General features: G+C 49.1%; 1 protein-coding gene across 1 annotated transcript in view; it reads left to right on the top strand.

Annotated features, from left to right (window-relative positions):
- The window catches only part of STX8 (syntaxin 8), a 120,644-nt gene that overhangs the window by 66,614 nt on the left and 29,086 nt on the right, over positions 1-24,944 (top strand). Inside the window, exon 7 of the mRNA XM_074160144.1 lies at positions 11,415-11,516. Coding sequence (XP_074016245.1) covers positions 11,415-11,516 — 102 coding nt within the window. The remainder of the gene's footprint in view (positions 1-11,414; positions 11,517-24,944) is intronic.

The raw sequence follows: 24,944 nt of genomic DNA on the forward strand, positions 1-24,944 counted from the left end.
TCTTACAAGAGGGTTTACGGTGCTTTTTTTTAATATTAATGTCCGTTTGATAACTAGGGAACTGTGCTGATCTGCTTTAAATACGGTAAATAAAATGAAAGGAGTAAAGGGGGAGAACAAATGACCTGGCTTTTCACTCCAATACTGCTAGTGAAGGAGACCATTATCTCCTCCCAGATAACCAGGGAAGGATATTCAAAATCCTCTATCATGTGAATATGGTTATTGCCTGCCTTATATCACTGCGAGTTCTCAACACATCTGGACTGAGAATAGTTCCAGTAACATTAAAGCGTACTATTTTGGTTGGCACACTGACGCTGTGGTATATGCCAATTAGTAATGGCTCTTGGAAACAGCCTCCTTTAAAACTCTCCCTGAACTATTCCCCAGAGAAATTATTCAATTAAATACAGCTAAAATTAATGTCCATGGTTTTTGTTCGAATAAAACAAAATAAGCAGCTGGAAAAGGGAAAACTTCTCAGTGTGTGCTTTTAAAATAACAGCTCTAACTAATAACTGTGTTTGCTGGAATTGATACCGCTGTTTGTTTTCTCAGCCTTGCTCTGTAGCTGTGAAGGATCCGATGAGGGCTACCACAGCTCATGGCCTGGGATGCTTCTTTGTCACCACCATGTATTTTCAAATCACTCTCTGCTGCCTCCAGACCTGCTTTTGAGAGGTTGAAGTGTTCTGTGTTGCTCGGGGGTATCAAAGTTTGACCCAGATATAATCTTATCTATTTTGGGATGGATGAGTGAGGCTGCTTGGCCATGGTGTGTTGTAGAAACCGTGGTCCTGGACATGCCCTCCCTGTCCTTGGAGCAGATGGCAGGATTTTCTGTAGCAGAACAAACAGTTTTCTCTTTTCTGAGCAAGTGTTACCCTTGAAGATGCTGAAGGTTTGGTGAAACGGTGGGAAAGGGTTATGCTGAAGGCATGGGCTGGTCCTTGGCCTTGTGAGCTGGGTGCTCAAGCTGCTCTTTGCTTCCCAAAGGCCAGGGCAGAGGTTGTGGGACTCTGGAGCAGTTTGTTCTTTCCAGTCTGTTGTCAGGAACTCAGGGAACCATGAGCGATCCTGGTCCTGAAGGAGTTGTTCCTCTGCAAGGATTCCTCAGTGTGGAGAGCTGGCATGGCCTGGAGACCCCGGGGTGTGTTGGGAGAATCACAGAATGGCAGGTGTTGGAAGGGACCTCTGGAGATCATCCAGTCCAAGCCCCTGCTAGAGCAGGATGACCCAGAGCAGGTCCCACAGGAACGAGTCCAGGTGGGTTTGGAGTATCTCCAGAGAAGGAGACTCCACCACCCCTCTGGGCAGCCTGTTCCAGGGCTCTGCCACCCTCACAGGAAAGAAGTTCCTCCTCATGTTCAGATGGAATTTCCCATGTTCCAGCTTGTGCCCATTGCCCCTTGTCCTGTCCCTGGGCATCACTGAGAAGAGCCTGACCCCATCCTCTTTCCACCTGCCCTTTAGATATTGATGAGCATTGATGAGATCCTCTCTCAGCCTTTCCTCAGCAGAGAGATGCTCCGGTCCCTTGATCATCTTCAGAGCCTCCGCTGGACTCTATCCAGCAGTGCACTGTCCTTCTTGAACTGGGGGGCCCAGAACTGGACCCAGTACTCCAGATGTGGCCTCACCAGGGCAGAGCAGGGGGGGAGGATGACCTCTCTTGACCTGCTGGCCGAGGACCTCCTGCCACGGCCAATGCATCACCCAGTGCCTCGGACTACTGAGCTGAGCTTGGAGGGCAGGCTGGGGCTGAAGTGGGGGAGAAGAGCTGTCCTTCCCCGTCTGCTCTCCTGGACACAAAACCAAGTCTGCCAGCTCCTGCCCTCCTCTGCCTGCAGCATCCCACCTCCACCTGTGTGGAAACAGGGAAGGGTGACAGTGTCTTCGTGCCACCCAGACCACAGCAGAGCGGCGGGGGCAGCAGCAGGAGGTGAGATCTTGCCTCCCTGTAGCGCTGGGACTGCTGCCTACACATGGCATGTCGTAAAACATGCTCCCAATGGGAGGCCAGGAGAGGTCTTCTGAACCCGACTGTCTCCAAGGACCGCCAAGCCCCAGTAAATTAAAAGAGTTAAAGAATGAGACAGCTGAAACGCAGAGGAACAAGTTGGTTTGCTCCCTTGGAGAAGTCGGTATTTTGGGGTTTTTTTAACACTTACATGAAGTTCTGCCGAAGAAGAGATTAAATGTTATCAGCTAAATTTGGGACGGTGGATGGAGGAATCTTGGTCTTTGCTTGAAACGCAAAAATCATCACAGGAGAAGGTGTCGATGTCGCGGTGTCCTGAGCAGCACAGAGCTGTGGGGTTTTGAGTGTTACCTTGGATTTAAGAGGAGGAGAAGCCCGTGAGTGCCCCAGGGCATCACCCGTGGCGCGGAGAGCTGCGCGCCTCAGAGGGGCTGCGGGAACCGGGCCCGGCTCGCAGCGATGGGGAGAAATTAAGATTCTTGGCTTTATATTTTTTACCGTGTTTTTCTCTTTTCGCTCTGCCTTGACGTTACAGCTGGCACACGGCGCTGAGGTTCTCTAGGTTTCTCATGTACTTACATTAGCTGCAATCTTCATTCCATCCCACTGGCGTTTTGAACAATGCCTGCTTTCTTATTAACGTGTAATTACGGGCTTTGGACATATAGAGGTTGGCATTCACTATATGATTCATTTCTTTGGTATCTAGCTCTTCTCCTGAGGCACCAGAGACCTGGAGGAGGGAGGGAAATTCTGCTTGGCTTCCCCACTACATTCCAGCCTTAGTGTAATTTTTTTTTATTATTATTTTTTTTAATTTTTTTTTGCGTAGCATAAAACGTTATGGATTTTAGTTCTCGATATGTTTTTCTTCAGGCTGACTGCAGTCTTCCGTGACTCACAGTGGGGTACGGCGTGGAGATGCATTACTCATCGATAAATACTATCGAGTGATCTGTAAATTTAAATCCGCGGAAAAATCCAAAACAACTCCAAGGAAATGTTTGGTCAGCGACGCCGTTCTGCTAAACCGGGCTCAACCCCCAGCCTGGGTTCTCTCTGCCTCTGCTCTATTTTCACGTGGCCGCTTTCGCTTGGCGTTTGGGTTCCTTGCTCCACAGATGGGATGAGTGTGAGTCAAAGACGGAGCTGCCGAAACCAAATGAGGCTTTTTACGTGTTTTAAATAAAATTAAAAAAAAAATCAATTAGCGTAAAGGCATGTGTGAAAGCAGAACTCTGGCTGCGCAAGAGCCTGTTCTGCTTCATGGGAAGAGACCTTTGTCTTTCCAAGGGAGCCCATGAGTTAAGGAGAAGGATTTTTAAAAGGAAATAAATCCTGGGCCTTCAGAAGGATGGTGCAGTCGTGGGGTAGGGGTAGAATTTGGGAGACGTAGGGTGGAAAGACAACCAGATCATTTTCCTGCTCCTGAGTGGAGAAAGAGTAGGAAAAAACCCACATGGTTTCCTGCAAAATAAACCGTAGCGTTCCTTGAAACGGCCCAGCTCCACCACGGTCTGGCTTTTGCCTCCTTAATGTGATGCTTCACCTTTCTCAAGACCAGGCCAGAGGGGGCTTGGAGCAACCTGGTCTGGTGGGAGGTGTCCCTGCCCATGGCCAGGGGGTTGGAACTCAATGATCTTTAAGGTCCCTTCCAACCCAAACCATTCTATGATTCTGTGATTCTCCATAATGAGCTGCCGTTCTCTCCCAGGAGCTCCTTAACGGGAGAAACAGGAGTGTTCTGGGGTTCAGTGCTTGGTCCTTGGTGCCCTGGTGCCCCAGTGATGCCAACAGCATCCATAGCTGTTGGACCGGATCTTCTCCTCCGTGTCCATGTGCTGCACTTCGTGTTGTGACTCGTAATCTTATAAGTTACGCCTTTTTGGATTAAAACATGCAGCGTTGATGCCTGTTCCGTAACTCCGGTGTCTCTTGCTGCTGTTTGGTCCCTGCAGAGGAAGATGCAATCATAATTTTGTGTCTTTAGTATGATCTCAGGACCCAGCACTTGACTTACTCCCCAGCCTCCAGCATTGCTGGAGTAGAGAGGGATGGTTGGGCACGGGAGTCAGAAGGGGAGGAGAGCTGGAGTGACTGAATGGGCTGGAAAAGGGGCTTTTTCTCTCTGGAACATTTGGGCTTCTCATTTTGTTGTCAAAACTGAGAATTTCAGTTGCAAGCTGAAAGCTGGTTCTTCGCTTGGAGGTGCTCAAGGATGTGTTTCAGCACAAAGGGCACCATCAAGGAGGTGCGTACACTGAAGGTCCAGGCATGCGGAGCGTGCTGGGATGGGCTGGTTTTATCATCTGTCAAATGGTTTTCCTGTGGAAACTTTTCCCTTGGAAAGCTTCTGAGCATCTGTAGAAAGACTTGCTGGCTGAGCTGCCGCAGAAGATGGGGCTGCCAGAGAAGTCCCGTTTCAAACCCATAGGAAGGTTGCTAGAAATATCAATGGAGAAGTTGGGAATGTGGGAAAAGCGGATGGGGGTCGTGATGAAGGACCTGTGCTCTCTGTGGTGTGATGCTCCACAGGACCACGGGCAAATCCAGCGCCTGAAGCTTCAATCATAGGGTTGTCCAGGTTGGAAGGGGACCTTCAAGATCATGAAGTCCAACCATCAACCTAACACTGACAAAACCCACCACTAACCCATGTCCCTCAGTACCACGTCTGCCTGGCTTTTAAATACCTCCAGGGATTGCAGCCTTTTTGAGGAGGACAAGAGGAGAAAAGCAAGATGTTCCGTGTGGCCTCAGCAGAGCTCTGGCGCCTGGCTCAGGCTCAGCTTGTCCCATCTCATCCTGTCCCACGCCAGCCCCCGGTGCAGGAGACCAGGGATGGGTGGCCCTTTCCTGACTCACGGCCGTGGGACGGGCTGAAATTATCCATGTCGTGGCTGGAGAGAAGCAGAACCAGCTCTTTAGGGAAGGCATCAGTGGTTTTAGGAATTGAACCAGAACGTTTCTGATTTTCATGGCAGTGGGAAAGTCTTGGAAAGAAAAAGGATATGATGAAAGAGCTTTCTTTTCTGAGATTCCTAGGGTTACATACAACTTCTTCTGCTCAGTTTTTTATTGTCTGTCTTCTGTTGGTGTTCTTTGCGTAAAAATTTCTTTTTCTAGCTATTAGCACATGTGATTTTTAAAGATGTTTGTAAATACACCCTTACACTGCTCCTACCAGGTTGTTCTGCTGCAATTTCAGGAAAGGTTTTTACGTTCTGGTGGTTCCTTATAGATAGTCCCTCTGACCACACACACGTGCAGATCAGTAGCCACAAGGTTTGATGCGAGAGTGACTTCCCTCTGAATTCAATGGTTGCGCTATATTATAGAGATCAGTTTTCTCAACCTTTACTGTATCATTTGAGATTGCGGATCCGGGCACGACAGGGCAGAGTGGAAGGTGCTTACGATCCAGGGTTCACACCAGTTGCTTCACTTCTCATTTTCCACTTCAATAAGACTTTGACAAGGAATATTTAACACTTACGTGCTCGCATCTCTGAGTAGTTTCGTGTTGATGTGGGTCAATCGATGGGTTCTTGAGTCTTTAAAAGTTGGCTGTAGGCGTTGATAGTCCTTGACTTGCCGTGACCAGTGAAGCAATTCAAAGAGCAATTTATTTTTTTAAAATGCTTTGGGTTGAGCTGCAGCTCAGAAGCTTTAATTTTCTGGCTGTGACGGCTGATGAAGCGACAAGTTCAGGTCTGATTAAATGGTTTCTGTATTTGTTTTTATGGGCAAAAAAGATGTTTTAAGTTTAACGCAAAATCTTAACAAAACCCAAAATTTATTTGGTGTTTGGTGTTGTTTTTTTTAAATAAACCGAAGGAACATTTCCTCACTTTGCTGGTGCTTTTTCCAGGAGCAGGAGGTAGAGTTAAGGCTGGAAGTGGTAAGGGATGACTGACCTTCCAGCCTCCTCCACTTCTTCTGACCTGCAGCTGTGGCTACTCTGTATTGCCCCAAAACACGTGTTGCCCGAGATCAAAAACTGCTGCTGTGGGTTTTTTAACAAAAAAAAAAGGGGCAAATATTTTGGAATATATCCACCTACGTTTTCTCTGTCATCTACTTGCTTTGCTGTTCTCTCCTTGCACGTTTTCTTCGCTTGTACATCCTGGGTGTGGAATTCATCCCAGACCCCAGAGGGGGTGCCGGGCCCTCCCCGTTGCTGATCCTGCAGCCGGAGGAGCAAGGGCAGGGCTACAGACAGGCTTCTCTTCACAAAACGATGACGTTCCGTGACTTCTGTCCTGGTTTCAGGTATGCAGGTATCCATCTCAAATCTGTAAAGCCCACTGCTGCTTTTGCTGCGTGATTTCTGAAGAAACCCTGCCCTTCTGAGGGCTCCAGGCCAAATTTTATAGCCTTGATGACCAGGAGAAGCACCCAGATTTGCAGAGATGGGGTTGTATTTCCTTCCTCGCAGGGACGAGGTGAGGAGCAATGGCGATGCCCACACCTTCTTGTAGAAACCTCCTGCTTTCGTGCTTGGCGTCTTTGGCTGCTTGTGTGCTGGTGAGCTCGAAATCCAATGTCCCTGCCTGGCTGTGACCCTCTGAAGGGACACGTGTGCAAGGATGAGCAAGGCTGTGACACCAGTTTTCAAGCCGAAGTCCCTGTTGATAAAGGAGGTCCTGTCTGAGCTCATCTCCAAGAGGTGAGCCACCTTCAAACTTCTCCCACTTCAGCTGGGCTTAAATTACTAAGATTTTAATACTAGGGTTGTGCAGTAGGTTTTATCTTCTCCTTCGAGATGCTGCTTCACTGAAAGAAGACCTTGGCTAAGTTTGCGTTAGGGGGTTGACTGCGGTTTGCAGTGCAGTGTTACAGCAACGTCCTTTGGAAGGTCGCTGGCAGCCCTTCAGCAGTCAGCCTGCTCTTCCCGTCTGCTCCTTCGCAACGGGGAACCTTCGCCTTCTCCAGGTTTCTCTCGATTTTTCTTTTTAACTTTTAACTCATTGCGTAGTCAGGTAAACGGGAGGTGATAGAAAAATTTGCATCCTGAATATAATTGCCGGCTTTCAAAGGGGGTTGCAGGTGGGTCATCTGCCAGAAGAGGTGGTCTTCAGGAGCCCGCTGAGAGCTAACATGGGCTCCAAAAACTTCCTTAGCCATGGAATTAGTTTTCCCTGGCAGCAGCTCTGCCTACCTTAGAAATCCATTACTAGTTTTCAACTCTGCCTTGTACAGCACAGATTTCCATCGTGCTCCCTTTGCTTTAGAGTGGGGAGAAATTCTTTAATTTACACAAAGGTTCTGAACCTGAGTTGACACCACAACAGCGGGATGATGGGGGTAAAGGGGTGGGTGTTTCTATGCAGGAGGTTGGTGGGTATAGAGGGGGGTTGGATGTGTCTGTGCAGGGTGTTGTTGGTGTTGGTGGATGTAGAGGGGTGGATGGATGTGTCTGTGTAGGATGTTGATGGTGTTGGGTGTAGAGGGGTGGATAGATGTTTCTGTGCAGGGTGTTGATGGTGTTGGTGGGTGTAGAGGGGTGGATAGATGTTTCTGTGTAGGGTATTGGTGGGTGCAGAGATTGGATGGTTGTTTCTGTGTAGGATTTTGATGGTGTTGGTGGATGTAGAGGGGTGGATGGATGTTTCTTGCAGGGTGTTGGTGGTGTTGGTGGGTGTAGAAGGGTGAATGGATGTGTCTGTGTAGGATGTTGATGGTGTTGGGTGTAGAGGGGTGGATAGATGTTTCTGTGCAGGGTGTTGGTGGTGTTGGTGGGTGTAGAGGGGGGGATGGATGTGTCTGTGCAGGGTGTTGTTGGTGTTGGTGGATGTAGAGGAGTGGATGGATGTTTCTTGCAGGGTGTTGATGGTGTTGGTGAGTGTAGAGGGTGGATGGATGTTTCTGTGCAGGGTGCTGATGGGTGCAGAGATTGGGTGGTTGTTTCTGTGTAGGATTTTGATGGTGTTGGTGGGTGTAGAGGGGGGGATGGATGTGTCTGTGCGGGGTGTTGGTGGTTACAAGGGCACCCTAGCCTGGGCAACCTGCTGGTCCAAGCTTCTGATTCAACTGGTGATGGGGTGAGAACCTCCCACACCAGCCCCAGCACTGTGGTGGAGGGGAAGACCCTGCTTGGACCTCCTGGTTGTGCCATGAGCACCCCAACACTTCTCCTGGTCTTAACTGCACGTCCCATCAAAGGACTGGTTGCTTGTTGATCTGTGGGCTACGTGTTTGGCCTGTTCCCCTGAAACTTGACCGTATCAAGAGCCATATAGATACGGAGAAATGCATCTCCCAAGCCGTGCAGGCCAGTTCTCTGGCCAGAAACAGCTCCTGCTGGTTGTTCTGTCAGGGAATGGCTTGCGCCGGGGGCTGGGAAAGGAGAGGCTCTAGATGTAATCCCAATTGCAATGCCTTGGGCTTTGAAATGATGACAGAAAATTTTCCTGCTCGCATTTGTTCTCATTTAGCTCCAGCTTGTTCACCAGGATGTTTTTCAAGGAGGGTCTGGTCAGTGTTGGCAGAGGAAAGTCTCTTATTTCCCAAGCGTGCTTATCGCTTTGGCCTTGACAACGATGGGAACTTTCGGCATTTTTTTTTTGTTTCGTTTAGAGGCAAACATGAGAAAGCCTGCCCTTGCCGGCAGCATTGTGCTGGTTTTCCTGTGTGCTGGATCGCGCAAGACAGATAAAAGCTTCCCCCGAAACGTTGTTGGCTTTGCAGATGTTGGACCTGGGAAAGTTGGGCGGGAGGAGGAGGAGGACTAATATCTGAACGGAGCAAATCTTGCCCTTCAAGTAAAGTACCTGCCGTCACTTGGGATAATGATTTTTTTGCTGTAGGATGAGCAATAAAACCTTGAGTATTATAAACAACTTCCCAAGTACGTGGGTTTGTGTCTGGAATCGAGCGGTGTTGGTGGGGTGATGCTGCTCAACCATGGGAGTGTGAATGGTATAGATCTGTAGGGTGACACGGGGGCTGGCCGGACAGAAGCAGTTGGTGTTTGCCCTCTGCCCTCCCCTCATGGGGATACTCGGGTGGTTTAGGCTGAGGAGCAGGAATCAGGAGCTCGCGTCTTAAGAAAGATGTATGTTTTCACAGTCCAAGATGTTTTAGATGCGGGTATCATTTTACGTAGGGGTTCACCGGAGATGACAGGGTGCTTGTGGGGCAGACTGAAAAAGCATGGGATAGAAGGATGGTGCTTAAATCCCTCAACTCTCTGGGAGAAATTCCCTCAAACCCCCGTGCTACCTATTCCTTTAAAAATTTCCTTTGTGTCCTCAGACCTTTGATTATTTTATATTGGGTTTTTTGTTATCCCTATGTACGATCACACTGGTTTTATCTCCATACGTGGAGCGCCGCTTGGTACTTGGTGAGATTTGAGGACTTAAGCACCTGGCATAGCATCTTCTGCTGCGGGAAGGGGAATTTTGGAGGAAACCAAGGAAGCTGATGGTCCACGGAGGTGTGAGAAGCTCAAGAACTAATGTCACATACTGGACTATCCTTGCAAGCGTGAGGTTTTCTTCAAGTGTTATAGGGAAGTTTTGGAAGTACAAGGAGCTCCCGCTTTAGTGTCATCCCCTTGTTCCTGGTAGAAATATTTGGGAAATCTCTTATTTGAATGAATACAGTCAAAAAAAGAAAAAAAAAAAAAGCAGCGTATTTATAAGGGCCCTGTCCTGTTGATGGGACTTATTTTCGTTAATGCTCAACCAACATGCATACAGGGTTATGATGCGTAAAAATCAACAGCAAATGAGTATATCTTGCTAACTGAAGGGTATGCATTTTAACTTTTGCTTACAGTACGTTAAAGCTGGACGTTTTATCGGTGTGAGGGTCTTGGGGGGGTACCAACAGCCCGAGAGTGCGGCCCCCGCCGACCGGCACAGCTGCTGCCCCCGACCCGGTCCCGAAAGGCAGCCTGGATCGATTAAGGCAGTGATCAATAAGTGGGGAAAGTGCTGGAAGTGGAAGCAGAGCAGGATGCTGTGCCGTGGCGTCGGGGTTTTTGGCTGCTGTCCCCCTCCCTGATTTCTCATGCGCAACAAAAGCCATTCCTACCTGCCGAGCAGGAGGCAGCCCCAACGCGGTGTGTTCATACACCCAGCAAGGAGCGCTGGCTGAGTGTTTCAAGAAAATTAGAGCGTAACAGTCAGCAAGAAGGAAATTTGGTGCCTGAATGTGGCTTTTCATTTTCAGCGTTAAAAAAGCCCGTCCCCAAAACTGACCAGTCTCGGTGTAAGCCTCTGGTCTGATTGCCCTGACAGAAATAAAGGCATCAGTTGTATGAGGTTGAGGATGAGTTGGCCTGAAACTTTTCTTTCCCCTCTGTTAAAAATAGGTATAGGAGGAATTTTGCTCGCTTTCCTTTTCACAGAATCACAGAATGATGTGGGGTTGGAAGGGACCTCTGGAGATCATCCAGTCCAACCCCCTGCCAGAGCAGGGTCACCCAGAGCAGGTCCCACAGGAACGTGTCCAGGTGGGGTTTGAATGTCTCCAGAGATGGAGACTCCACCACCTCTCTGGGGAGGCTGTTCCAGGGCTCTGCCACCCTCACAGGAACGAAGTTCCTCCTCATGTTAAGATGGAACTTCTTATGTTCAGGTTTGTGCCCTTTCCCTCTTGTCCTGTCCCTGGGCACCACTGAAAAAGGACTGGCCCCATCCTCCTGGCACCCACCCTTTAAGTATTTATAGGCGTTGATCAGATCCCCCCCCTCAGCCTTCTCTTCTCCAGACTAAAAAGACCCAAGTCCCTCAGCCTTTCCTCATCAGAGAGATGTTCCAGTCTCCTCATCATCTTTGTAGCCCTCTGCTGTACCCTCTCCAGCAGTTCCCTGTCCTTCTTGAACTGGGGGGCCCAGAACTGGACCCAGAGGAACTGGATCCCGGAGGATCCTTTGGGCTGCAGGAAGCACTGCCAGCCCTGCATCTCCGAAACTGAACTAAGGTGGGACTTTGTCACCTCCATGGTCGCTTGGTTGGGACCGCACCAAAGGCTCTCAAAAGCATTTATGAAGATGGGGATTCTGGATGTGTTTTAATGACTATGTAATGGCTGAGTGTTGAGGTGCTCTGTTCCAGGGACTGAAATTTCAGATTTCCTATGGTGTGTGCACTAATTCTCTTGCTTTGACTGGTGTTTTGTGGCTGCCATCAGCTTATTCTTGGTGGCTACCAAGACTGATCCTGTGTTTCAGGCTGTATTTCTTTCCCCCTGCCCTTACAGTGGAGGGGAGAGCACTGAATCTGATGTCCAAGTCTCTTGTGTGGGGTTTCCCGGGTTTTGGACCTTTTGGTGCACTGGGAGCACTGGTCTGTCATACTGGAAGATGAGAGGATGCAGTTGGTTTCCGTTCTGAGCCTCCAGCAGGCACGTGCTGGTTGAGCGGGGATGCTGTGGGGCACAGAGATTGATGCTCCTGTTTTTTTTCTCTTTCCCCCAGAGATCATCGACGACCTCACGAACCTGGTGGAAAACACAGATGACAGACTTCGCAACCAGACGCGGCACGTGAAGATGGTGGACAAGAAATCAACGTCCTGCGGTAGGAAACGGCTCGAGCACGAATCCTGCGCCGTTATTAAATGATGAGAAAGTAGCTTAGCGCTCAGAGGCTGCGTGCAATGCGCTCCCCCCGCGGCCAGATTCTTTTGAAAGTCAAAAAAAATACCTCTCCAAACTTCTTCAGCTGCTGTTGCAGGTTGGACTCACCGTGCGTGTTGATACAGTTAATTTCCTTGAGCCATTTGACTCCAGCGTTGCACAATGTTCTGATTGGAAACTGCAGAACTGTCTGAAATTAGAGCAGTGCGTGTTAATTAGCTTTAAAAAAACTTGCGAGCTACCAGCTCCCACAAACCGGTCCCAGCGGGGAGTGATGCCGCGGGGACATTTCTGATGGTGTCCTGCAGGAATGCGTTCTCAGCCAGCTGGTGGCCTGCCAGACGTGAAATCTTTCTGGTGACTCTTCTGGCTACGTGCAAGGGGGTAAAGCTCAGTTTGTCTCCCTTTCCATGCAGCCAAGGAGAGGTTCTATATCTCAGGCACCAAGGTTTTCCCTCTATAGGGTGAAGAGCTGGGGGTTTGAGAGCGATGTGGAGCCAGGTTGGACGGGGCTTTGAGCAACCTGATCTGGTGGGAGGTGTCCCTGCCCAGGGCAGGGAGGTGGGACTGGGTGATCTTTAAGGTCCCTTCCAAATCAAACCATTCTATGATGCTGTGGGAGGATGCTGTGGGTGATGGCGGAAAATATCTTTATGTTGGGAGGATGAGTGGCTGGGGATGAGGTCCGTGGGGAGGTGGTGGCAGTGAGACACTTCCGGAAGTAGAATGTCCAGTTCTGGCGTCCGTGGTTCATTTTTGCCATACTAGGAGACTCAAAATCCTAACAAGAATAATTTAGGCTCTGTAGGAATTTGACTTATAGGCAGAAGTTAAAGAAATCTTGGTTTATGTAGTTTCATAAAGAGAAAGTCCAGAGCTGACTGATGGTTTTTATCGGAGTTAGGTTGATGGTGGGACTAGAAGATCTTAAATGTCCCTTCCAACCTGGGCAATTCTGTGATTCTATTACGTGGTCACGTATCCGTTTCTGGCTGGTGGGGAGCTCTTACTCTGTAGAGCAATGATCTAGCAGCAAAAGCAGCCAAACTCAGATGGCAATGAGAGATTTTTCAAGCACCGAGGGTGTATTTCAAGGATTTCTTTAGTTCTCCGTCAGTGGTAGCTTTTTGAAAGCTTGGTTGATACAGGCTGATGAAAATCTGTGGCTTCTTCTGGAGGGTAAAGTTGACTTTTCCGAGGGGTTTGTCTCCGATTTCTCTCGTACCGACTACAGGTAAAATTAAAGATGTGACTGCAGAGTTGGGGACTGGCTCTTTTATTTTAGGTCTTTAGTGCTGACGCAAGATGGATTTAAGCTAAAAATAATTGCGCTTGAATGATGCTGAGTGCCCCTGTGTGCCTTTGGAGTCTCCCCTTAGTTTCTGAGGTTCCATTTTCTGCAGGAGCACAGGGAAGCGCCATGGGGCAGGGAATCCCACTTCCCACAGGACACCTTCCCCCTCCCTAGGTGTTTCTCCCCCCTTTTTAGGTTCCTCGTGCACCCCCGGACGGTGTTGCTGGATAACGAGCCTGTCTCTTTAACGCTGCAGCCCATACTGGCTGCGCTGGGGAATGTGAGAGGAGGAGGAGGAGGATGGGAGAGGCGAAGGCTGGGAGGATCCTGGGCTGGATTCCTTGGGGGTGACCTCTCTCACCCTTTCCACATTGAAAAACATGTTTCTGCTGCCTCTCGGTGCCCGGTCCCTCTGCTCCAATAGGGTTTCCTGTGTTTGCATAACAATTTGGGCATATGTAAACACGGTATTGCCTCAGATAACTGGTTTGCTCTGCCCGAGCAGGGGTTTTAGAACAATGATGCTGGGAGACACAGGCTGTAATGGCATTCATCCCATCCCTTTTCCACCCTTACCCCTGGCTCTGGAAGTTAACTCCTGTATTAAGATCAGAAAAACCCTCTGCGGTATGTACAATTATTCCTTGGACAAAGCCAAGCAGTGGGAAAACTGGCACCTGCCAGGTAGTTTTTCTTTCAAAGCGCTTTTTTGCCCCCCTTCAACATTTCATTTCAATTGATTAAAGTCTTTGGTAACTCTTTGGTTTCGGTGCCGTTACTTTGGATTTAAAAGGGGGTGAAGTGCTCAGTCTCCCCCCCTTGCCCACCCCTCCGTTCCCCGGGATGCAGACCTTTGCTTGGACTCAGCCACCGTGTTCCAGCGTGTGCCTGTTCCCGTGTTTTTTTGCCTCATTTTTGAAATCCTAATGTCTTTTTATTTCCCCGATGAGTGCCTGCACTGGAGCCACTGGCTGTGGATACAAGCGGAGCAGCCTGGCCTGAATAGTGGAATAATCACCCTTTTACGAGCAGGAATGTAACGCAGAACTGGGTGGGTCTTTGTTAGCAGCCAGTGTAATAATAAAATCAAAGTATTGCTGATGAAATCCAACTTTAATCAATATTTCAACGTCTCGCTGTCATGCAAACGTCGTTTCAAGCTTTGGAGGTGATTCACGCCGCGGCCGTCGGTGCCACCGGCTGGGCACAGAGGAGCTGGGGACAGCAGCCCCTCGAGCTCTGTCCTGGCACAAACCTTCAGGTTGTTTTGGGTGGGTTGTTTCATTTCCAGCTTATTTTCGGTGCCGTTTCTCTGGCTGACTCAGGAGCTGTTGACAATCCCACCCCTCGCTCCTGCCCAGCCAGGGCTGTCCTGCTCGGAGCCTGTGGCCCTTGGTGGCCCCGGGCAGCCCCGCACTGGTGGCAGTGGGAACTCCCAGGGGCTGCAGTGGAAGAAAAATCCTGGGATATATTGGAGTCTGTTGCGTTTGTGAATTTATTGTTGAAAAACATCAGTCGTCTGCGGGGAAATGTTTGCACGCTGCTTGGCATTGGTTCATTGCTTTTCAGTGTGTGCTGGGCATAGGATTAGAGAATGGTTTGGGTTGGAAGGGACCTTAAAACCCATCCAGTTCCAACCCCCTGCCCTGGGCAGGGACACCTCCCACCACACCAGGTTGCTCCAAGCCCCATCCAACCTGACCTTGAACCCCTCCAGGGATGGGGCAGCCACAGCTTCTCTGGGCAACCTGGGCCAGGCTCTCACCACCCTCACAGCAAAGAATTTCTTCCTGAGATCTCATCTCAGTCTCCCCTCTTTCAGTTTAAAAACCTTCCCCCTCATCCTATGGCTCCCCTCCCTGATCCAGAGTCCCTCCCCAGCTTTCCTGGAGCCCCTTTAGGGACTGGAAGGGGCTCTAAGGTCTCTCCGGAGCCTTCTCTTCTCCAGGCTGAACCCCCCCAACTCTCTCAGCCTGTCCTCACAGCAGAGGGGCTCCAGCCCTTTGAGCATCTTCGTGGCTTCCTCTGGATCCGCCCCAAGAGGTCCATGTCCTTCCAGGCATTTAGGAAGGAAGATATATATATATATTTTAAATTTTAGAAATTCACATTGAGCTTTGACCAAAATGTGCACACAAATCATTACTCACATGTAAGGCTGCCTTTAACCAAATTTCCCGCAGGAATGCCTGCGTGCACAACCCTGACTATTCAGTTTTGCCGCTGGTTCTTTTGGGTTTCTTTGTCCCCGCTCTCTCCCAGTTCTCTCCCAGTTTCCGTACCTTTAGAGTGGGGTTTATTTGTGCAGAGTAACGCTCAGTAACCATTTCTCGAGAACTTCTTTAGTAGAAATTTTAACCCTCAGAATATCCTCTTAAGAACTGCATTTAAAAATAAGCAAAGAAATGAAAGTATATTTTCGGTTGAGATGCTGGGGGGGGGGGGGGGGGCGCCACACGAATTTGCCCCAGACAAACCCTTGAGCTGCAACAACCTGATGATGTGGCAAATGTCACAACACCTTAATGACACAATACTCGAGATTCCTGCAGTATTTTTGGTTTTCCTGGGTAGGGGTGGCCTAACTGTGATCCTATCCATTCCAATTCCAATTGGAAAAAATTCCCACATTTTCTAAAACTTTTCAAAATTTCCAATTTTGAAAAAAAGACATTATTTAAAAGCAAACGGCTGCCCTGAAATGAGTGGTACTGTCAGACTCTCAGCACTCCTGTTGTTTGGGTTCACGGTGTGGCTCCCGTGGGGTTTTTAATCCTCTCTTGCCCCAGGTGGGCTCCAGCGTCAGCTCATCCCTTAGTGTCCCTGGCACCCGTCCTGAGAGCATCCTGGTCCCCAGCCTTTGGCAGCTCAGGCAATTCCAAGTAAGTGGGTGAAGGTTTTGGGGGGGGTCCCCAAAACGCTGCGGCTCAGTGCGATGTGCAGCTCTGTGCGTTGGGTTTATTTCTCTCCATCATCAGGCTCAAGCGTTTTAGGATTGGTCTGGAGTCTACAAAGAGCCTGTGGTTCTTTCTCCCGGCCCGTGGGTCGCAGTTGGCCTTGTCAAAGAGGACAAGGTCTCTCTGGATGGTGCTTTTTGGGAACTTTCCCCCATCCTTGAGCTTCGTAGATTATTTTTTGTTGTTTCTTTTTCACCTAAAGCCCTAAGTAAGCAGCTCCCTGCAGAGGGGATGGTTAAACCAGGCTGTGTTTGTGGTAAGAGCATCCTGAAGTGTTTGCGCCTGAAGGAGATACGGGGATTTTAGTAACCCAGGACACAGCTGGGAGCCTAATTATCCTAATTATCCCATGCGATGTATGTGGAGGTGGTGGCAGCCTAGCTGTGCGATGGATGGAGTCAGAAATGTTTCTCAGGTCCTGCTCAAGCAGACCAGGAATTGGGGAGGGGATCTGGGGGATCAGTGTGCTCCTGCTCCTCATCCTGCCCAAGTCACTCTTTTTGGTGGCCCTCCCGTAGCCCAGGAGAAAGCCTGGTTTCCTGGGGAAGCAACACAAAAGATTATGACTTCTTCTTAGTGAAAACAAGCAAAAAAAGAGAAAACTCTTCTTTCTGACAGACTTATCCATCCCCTTCCAAGCAGCGTCAGGGGAGCAGACCGTGTCTTTGCAGTTATCTGTGTGCATCCCCCTGACCTTTCAGATAGAGGAGGAAAACGAGAAGCACCCACCCAGTATTCCCCGCTGGGCCGGAGTCCGTGTCCTGTAAAATAATACACGGTTGCAAAGTGGCGGCTGAGCAATTTTTTTTCCCCTTCTTTCGTTTTCTCCTGTTCCACAAGATGGCATTGCAATCTAATCCCCTCCCTCCGGCCCCAGGTGGATGCTCTCGTCTCCCCTTTGCCTTCCGATGGAGGGGTTTGGAGATGCCGAAAGCAGGGTGTAGTAAAGTTAGTCGGTACCAGGTAGGGGTCTTTTTTTATCTTAACAAATCGCCAAAATACCCGAATTTAAGACAGAGCTTTGCCAAACCTATTAATGGGAGTTTTTGGAAGGTTTCATTTGTTTTAAAACAGCGTAGCTTGGATCATATAAGTTTTCCTCTAGAAAATAATGATTCACGCAGGCAGGGGCCTTTTTCTGCCAGGTCCTACGATCGCTCTCTTCTAAGTTACGGTCGTGGATTTAATTTGTTTTCTAAATCCTGGATGGCAGTCGCTCAGGTTTGTTCCTCTGACGTACGCTGTGTGTTTAGATGAGCGAGTCCCCTTCCGTGGTTTTTTCTCGGTGGAGCGGAGAAGCTGGTGTAGTTGCCATGAAATCAGCCTTTCCTGCAATCCGACTCTCGGGGCGGTGACACCCATGTTCCTTCCCAGGAGGAGGAACCTGCTTCTACGGCATGAGTTTTCTTGGCCTGGCAACATAGATATTTTCCTGATTTTTTTTTTTTATTATTATTTCTTCTTATTATGATTTTCCCTCCTTTAGTTTCTTCCATTTTAAGCGATTACACGTTGAAAAGTTTGTTCTGAGCTGTTACTCCAGCTTCAGAAAGAAATTTTAGCGGGAGAACGATGGATCTGTTGGTTAAATTGGACTCGTCGCTGCTGTTTTCACTGGTCATCGGTGTCTTAAATGCATCCCTGGACCCGAGCAGCCCAGGGAGGTGGCCGAGGGGTTGAACAGAAGGTGCAGTTTCATCTGGGCTTTCCAGTCTCCCCATTCCCTTCTCCACAACCTACTGGGGAATACCAGGAGCCCAGCAGATCTCGCTGCAGGATTTAGCTTTCCACTAGTCTCGCTGCCTCCTGCACCGTCCTCCCTTGGGCTGTAGTTCTCCTCTGAGCTCCCCAAAGTGTTTCCTTCCTCTCACAGAGCTGGTTTTCCATCACCGGGGTGAGCTGCAGCCGGGAGAAGCGGAGATCTGCCGACGCTGAGCCTGGATTCGGGAGGAAGCGATGGGTTTGCAGCCCTGTGCGACCCTCCTCTTCCTCCCACCTTGCCCCACTGACTTCTGAACCTGCTGCCTAATTGAAGCTGAAATTAGCTGGAGAGAGAGGTTGCAAAGATAAGAAGTTACTACAAGCTTACTTGGCATCTATCCTCATTAGAGAGACCCAATTAAGGGGCTCGTTGAGGGCGGGGGGGGGAAGGCAGGGTGAGCTCAAATCTCATTAGACACCAGAGAAGCCTCAAAGCAGATTAGTTTAGGGACGTAGCGGGAAATGAGGCTCCATTAATTATATTAATAGAACAACTTTTAGACGAACTGGTCCAATAATTTCAGCGCGTTGCTAATCCCAGACTCCTGGTTCGTTTGTTTTCTTCCCATCTTGTTTCCCCAGAATAGGAAAGACTTTTCCTGGGCTTCTTTAACTCTGAGCCCCCCAGGAGCAGGTGAGGAGCTCCCGGGATGTCCAACGGTGTGAAGAAACGTCCCAAAGGATGCTTTCCGATTCAGCAAGTGCACTCAAACAGTCAGGCAGGGTGCTGGGACGATGACTTTGCTGGTTGTGTGTCCCCAGCAGCCTGGTCCTGGCTCTCCCCGTGACTTTGTACCCCCCGCCAGCTCGTGGCCTCTCCGAGCCACCTCCTCCCATGTGCTGGGTTCACAGCTCGAGTTATTTGGCTTAAAATTGCTCATGCTGAGACGTTGAAATGGGTTCAACTGATGACAGAGGATGGACCTAAGCAGTCATAAACAGTATGTTATTTTTTTTTATTAAAAACAAGCTGGTTTGGGGTTGCTTTCTGAATGTCTTCCCAGGTGAGGAGCACGGCGGTTACTGGTGGTGTCCGCCCCGTGTGTGTTTAGCAGGAAAGGACAGGAAGAGCCTTCTGGGTCATAGGATCCCTTCAAGATAAATTTCTGAGAACAAGCTTGTTTTTTCCCCCCCATTACTCCTATTGGGAGGCTGCAATGGTCATAAACTTATTGCCAGCCTGGGCTTGTCAGGGATACTTCATTTTGCCCACGTGCAACCCTTGTTCTGGAGTCTTGAATAGTTCTTCCCCCCTTTTTATTTTACTCCCCCAAAATGCGTGTGGCTGAGACTTCACCCAGTGTTCCCTCCCAGCTTTTGTTTTGTGGGGATGAACAAGCATCTTTACATTTTGATCTCCTAAATTAATCTCTCTCTTTCCTGATAAGCCCTTTTTTATGCTTCTTCCAAACTTTTTGGGTTTTTAACCATGAGAACCAACGGAGCATCCCCGGAGCCTTCTCACGATGGCTTTTCCACCAGCTCTAGCACTTCTCTGGCTGCTGGAAATATTTCAGTTAGAGCCTGTTGGTGCCTTGGTGAGTTTTGGTTTGAGCTGTTCGCTTGGGCCTTTCTCACTCTTGAACGTTTTCCACCTTGAGTTCATTTTCTTTCTGACTCGTAGCAAAAAACTATTGTTTGTCCCAAGTGTGTGGCTTCCTCTTTCATCCCATTGAATTTCAACCTTCCGCCATTCATCCTCACAGTTACCCATTTTTTTCCTACGTGCTGTCCCAGCTTTCCTCTCTGCCGATACTCCTTTCCAACTTTGTGTCATCAGGAAATTTCATTAGCACACTTACGTTTTGTGCCAAGGTCATTAATAAAAATATTTAATAAGATCAGCCTCCTGACCGTTCCTTGAGGAGCTCGGCTGGTGACCTCCATCCATTCGGATCCTTCTTTCAACACTGCTTCGCCTTTCACCGGTTTCCTGGCCTTACAGTTCTGCTAATCCCCATCTTTCTCATTTAATAATTTCCCACGTGGCACAGTATCATGTGCTTTGCTGAAGTCTGCGTGGATGGGATCTGTCACGCTGCCTTTGTCTAGAAAATTCATTATCTTATTGGCCTAACCTGATTAGCTCCGTGGGATCTGATTGCCCTTCCCATTGTTTTCTACCCGGTTTACCATTTAGTTTCATGTTCTAATTAGTCTTTCTTCAGCCGGCTCTCGAGCCTCCGTCCTGCTGAAGGTAACGGGACACCCTCGTGGTTGCTCATGTCACATTTCACACCTTCTATGGTGTGGTTGTGTGGATGCTGCGGTTCCTCTATGCTGCTGGACATCGGCTGCAGCTCGGTCCACCTGGTTTTGGGATACGTATCCTAGATAATGTTTGGTTTGAAGGGAAAGACCTGGAGCTCTGTGTGCATCAGTCCCGGCTTCATTAACCACCTCGCTTCACTTAATGACAGTTCGCCCTGAGACCCTCCAGAACCACCACAGCCTTCTCCATCCTCCCACCAAGCCACAACTTGGCACGTTCAACCAGTTGTTGACCAGTTGGCGTGACCCAGCTTGTCTGGGACTTCTGCACCTGGGCCACCTCTTCCCACGTGCCTTTTTCCGTCTGCGGTGACCGCCAGGATGTCTCGCTGGGTAATTTTTGGAGCTAGAAACTCAAGTGAAATGGTTGGCTTAAGGCTGCAGAGCAAGGATGGTATAAATAAGGGATGAAGGGCAGGCACAAAGTCATCGGCGTAAAATGGCGGGGGGCGGGAAATGACTTTACTGCGATATATTGGCTTGATATATTGGGGGTTGTGTTCCAAGTGGCAGTATCGATGTGCGGGCATCAAAGCTGGAAAATAATCAGCTGTTTAAGAGCTGAGCCCTAAATTTAAGGTCACCTCAAATAACGGTAGAGGGGGAAAGGAGAGTGGCATTTCTGGACCTCGGTTGCGAGACGTACATCGGGCACGGGTTCAAGTCTGGAGCTGGGAAACGGCAACTCGGAGGAAGGGGAGAGGGAGAAGGGGGGGGATCATGGATAGGAGTGCGAAAGGCAGTAGAACATCTTCTTAATTACATTTGCATATGCAGCTGTTCAAACAGACTGAACTTCATCAATGCTTGTTCATACCTATCGGGAGATTTAGAGCAGCTGTTGTCAACCCGTGAAGTGGGATTCTACAAATCTGGGGGGTAAAATAAGCCCCCAGGCACCCTGCTCACCCAAGCTGTCCGTCACTCCGAAAGGGCAAGCAATTAGTTGTATTTGAATATTGAAAAAAAAAAAAAAAAAAAGGAATTGTGTGAAATATCCAAGGGCGACTGCTTACAGCTCGGTTTCCAAGGATACATGTTGCAGAATTAAATCATTAATTTATATTTCTGAAAATGGTGCTGAAATGTGTTAATTTGTACATTACCAAAGAGGCTGAAACTCGTCTCCTTCTGCCTTTTCTTTCCTAACATGCTCAATGACAAAATAATTGCGCTGCCCGATCTGGAGTTGAAATACAACGGTGTTCTGGCTTGGGGATTTCGTGCCCCGTTAAGACTAAATTAGAGGGGGGGGGGAAATTATCTAAGTTAACTGTTTGTATTAATTCTTAAGAGTTTGAAATTCTGCCTTGATCCTTGGCTCCCAAATACCCAAACCATTTCTAGCCTCTCTTGGTCTTGTTCCCCTAAATCCCCCCCAGGGAAGGATGCTGTGCGGAGCCCAGCGCTGCTGCAGACACATTCCCGGGGCAGAGAGAGGGTCCGGCATCTGGAATTCTGCTTTGCAGGCCCCGGGCACTCAAGGGACACAACAATATGCGGAGGATGTGGTCAATGGAGAAATGAGTTTGCTATGGACCAAGTGGTTATGTTGTCTCTTCGGGGCTTTCTGGGATGCATAGAGGATGTTGATCCCACCAGAAATTGGGGATATAAATCAACAGGGGCTGTGATCTCCAATCTTTCTTGTTTTGCAAAAATACAGTAGGATTCCTGCAATTGTGCTAACGCTGGTGGGGGAAAACTGGCCCCAGGCAAACGGGAAGAGTAGTAGGAAAGCCCTGCCCTTGAGGGGGGAGTCAGGTCTGATGGGGGACGGCCAAAGTCTCTGGTGTTATTTAAAAAAAAAAAAGAATTTAGTTAAGGTGGAAATCAAGTATGTTCATGCAGCGTTTGTTTTGAAGCATTGAAATGGCAGGAGTTGTGCTTCCAGCAGGAGTGTTAATTAAACCACATGGCGCATCTGGGATCGGGGGTTTCGCGTTGGGAAAGCAGATGGGAGCCGTGCGCTGGGTGATGGGACATGGGACCCGGCCAACGTGTGCCCATGGGACTCAGCCAGCATGTGCCCAGCGCCGTGGTGGCTGCTGCTGGAACCAGCTCAGCTCATCCTCTGGCGGCCGTGGGGCTTGAGTGGGAAAATCCCTGGGCAGGTTTTTGGGCAGAAATCCCAGGTGTGGGCTGGTGTGTGGGTGCTGTTCCAGTGGGGTGGGTGGCAGGCACCGTCCTGCTGCCTGTCCCCAGTGGGACGCCGCACTCATGTCCCTGGGGTGAGCAGCAGATGGATTTTTCCACAGGAATGGCTTGCTGTGGGGTGCCCAGCCCCAGCACAGAGGAGTGTGGTGGTTTAAATGGGACGATCCCCTTGGACACCTATTTCCTGGCAGATGGCGAGGTGCAGACAGAAGGAGCACCCGTAGCCACCAAACCTCCTGCTGGGACTCCAGGGGAGAAGCTTCTTAACTGCCTTCAGCTCACAGAAGGTTGTACAGCTACGGACAAGGCAGTTTCGTGGCTGGGAACGATGAGTTGGGTTGGACTCGCTGCCAAAGAGCATGTCCAAGAGCATGTGCTGCTTCTGGAAGGGGCTTCACCACCCTCCTTGTGGTGGAACGTGCAATTTTCTTCTCCAAACTCCCAACCATGCAAGGTAGGGTTTTAAGTCATGAGCTTAATAAGCCAGCCTCGGTGTTAACACTGAATTTCAATGTAATTTTTGCAGATTATAGTCCATTACTTCGGCATCGCTCTGATGCCAACTCGAAGGTGTGAGTGCAGCCCTGCTGAACGTTGCCTTCAAGGTATCTCCAGGGAGGGCCAGCTGTCTGCTTGCCCAAGGCTTCAGGTGGGTTTTGCTGGATGTCACACAGAGGTGACACACACAGGGCTGACGTTGATGCTGTCATACCGGTGTTGGATCTAGAGTTTGCAGTAACTTCTAAAGCTCTGCGGTGAAAGCAGAGATGTGTCACCAGAGTGTCACACGTGTCTGCAAACCAAGTTGAAGGTTGGTGGCCCAAACACTTTCCTATGCACAGTAGCAAAGTGGGATTCCCTGTTTTGATATAAAACCTCTCTGCTTCGGAAATCGTTTTTCCCTTCAGGGTGGATGGAGGGAAGGGGTTTGTTTCTGCTGCTGGAGGATCAGCTTGTGCGAGTGCCTTCGCTGTGGAATTCCAGGCAGTGCTGGGATTTGTGGACGAGTTGCGGGTGTGAGGCTGCGCCTCGCGTGGCTTTTGATGCATTGTGGTTGTTTTGTACCACATCCCCACTTGGAGGGTAACACACAGCAGCTACTGTGTAATACTTATCTTCTATATATATAAAAAATGCACCAGAACATTGCCTTTTTGGCAAGGAAATCGGTGCCACCAGCTCTGTTTCAGTGGAAACTTCATTTTCCAAGCCACGCTTTCTAAAACCGTCTGGTTATTACATTTATCCGTGAGATGCGTTGGGAGGTGTTGTAAAACTTGCCTGTAATTTGCGGCAGTAGCCTTTTGCAGGAGGTGCTGTGGGCTGGCAAATCACCCTTAATTTTCATCCCTGGGTCGTTGTCTGCCTGATAATTTAATTACATTTATCTCAGTAGTTGGAGATGAGCTGAGAAGGGAGCGAGGTGTCCCCAGCGCTCTCCTTCCCAGCCCTCCTTCGGAGACTCCTCTATAAACATTTTCCCCTTGACGCTTTCTTTTGTCAGAAGCCTGGAAGAATACGCTTATTTTAAACTTCTTTCTACTTCCATAGATGGACAGTTTTATACGATACAGCCAGCGCCTGCTGTGATTTTTATGGCCTATAGTTTTCTGAGCAAATGGTTTTGCTCACAAGTTGGCGAGGCTAAAATGACCTTCTCTTGTTCATTAACTGTCTGTTGAAAAAATATGCGTGTGGTGGTAGTTATAGAGCCTTGATTGGGGTTATTTTAGGTGGTGTGGGGAGGTCTGTTCCTTTCCTTCCCTCCTCATTATCGAGCAGAAGCGACTGCTTAGGGCCTGGTTTATTTACCTAATAAACTGCCTCTTGTATCGTCTAGGAAATGCTCACATTTTTCAGCCAAGAAATCCTAGTAACAGGCAAACAGAGGTCTAGCAGTCAGGTCTGGGGAAACAACAAAATGAAGGTCAGCTAATATTGCTGTTATTCTCTTTCCCGGTGGCCATGACAGCAGGGGTGGTTTATTTGAAGATCCCAGACTCGGAGTCATTGCTCGCATTGTTGGTCCCCCGAGCATTACAGGCTGTGCCAACACTTGGGGATATTAATGTATTCTACAGATCAGTGAATGAAGAATTCCTCCGCACTCCTTTCTTTTTTTTTAAAGAAGAAAAAAAAAAAAATCCTCTTCTCTCCCCTTCCCCCCTTTTTGTTTGCCGTGGCTTTGTCTGGGGGATGTTGCTGGGCATTTCTAATGAGAAGAAGAAGAATTGGGGCGATGGGGGCCGGGGTGGTGGGGACGGTTCCCCGCTCCCAGCCCCTGCCATCCAGGTGGGTTGGCAGCTCTCGCGCCGGCAGGGTTTGGGCAGGCAAATATCTAAGGAGAGGAGAAGAAAAAAAGGCACGTTTTGGACACGTAAAGCTCATTGATTTGCTTCCTCCAAGGAGAAAATCCTGCCCCGGTGGTTCTTTAGTATTCAAACCAGCGCCGGGGCCGCAGCCATCGCCCAGCCCACCCCCAGCAGCTGCTCCGAGGCACGAAATTAAAGCAATTCCTGCTCCCGGTGACTTACTGCCGGGGGAATAATTGGGTTCTGTTTGAGAGGAACATGGAGCAACCCGGCCCCGACGATGGAAAAAGTATGGGTTTGGTGGGATGGATTCGAGGAGACTTTTGAGGGGTTCAGTGAGAATAAAATCTGGTTTCATGAAGGGACAATTATCTCAGAATAACGCAATAGATCAGGGAAAGGGCGGCTGAGCAGGGTTTTTTTATATATTCTTGTTCCGTAGCAGGAATTGTACTTAGATATTTTTTTAATATATTCTTTGATCCCTCATGGAAATGTTAATGAGACGAAAACTCCTAAAGAGCTCTCCAGACGCTGCCCTGCCTCGGAGAAGGGGCGGACTGAAACGCAGACCCTCGGGAGGGCTCCTGACACACAAGCGATGCCTTTGTTTCCTC

Source organism: Numenius arquata, chromosome 17 (assembly GCF_964106895.1).
Source record: "Numenius arquata chromosome 17, bNumArq3.hap1.1, whole genome shotgun sequence".
NCBI classification, from domain to species: Eukaryota; Metazoa; Chordata; class Aves; order Charadriiformes; family Scolopacidae; genus Numenius; species Numenius arquata.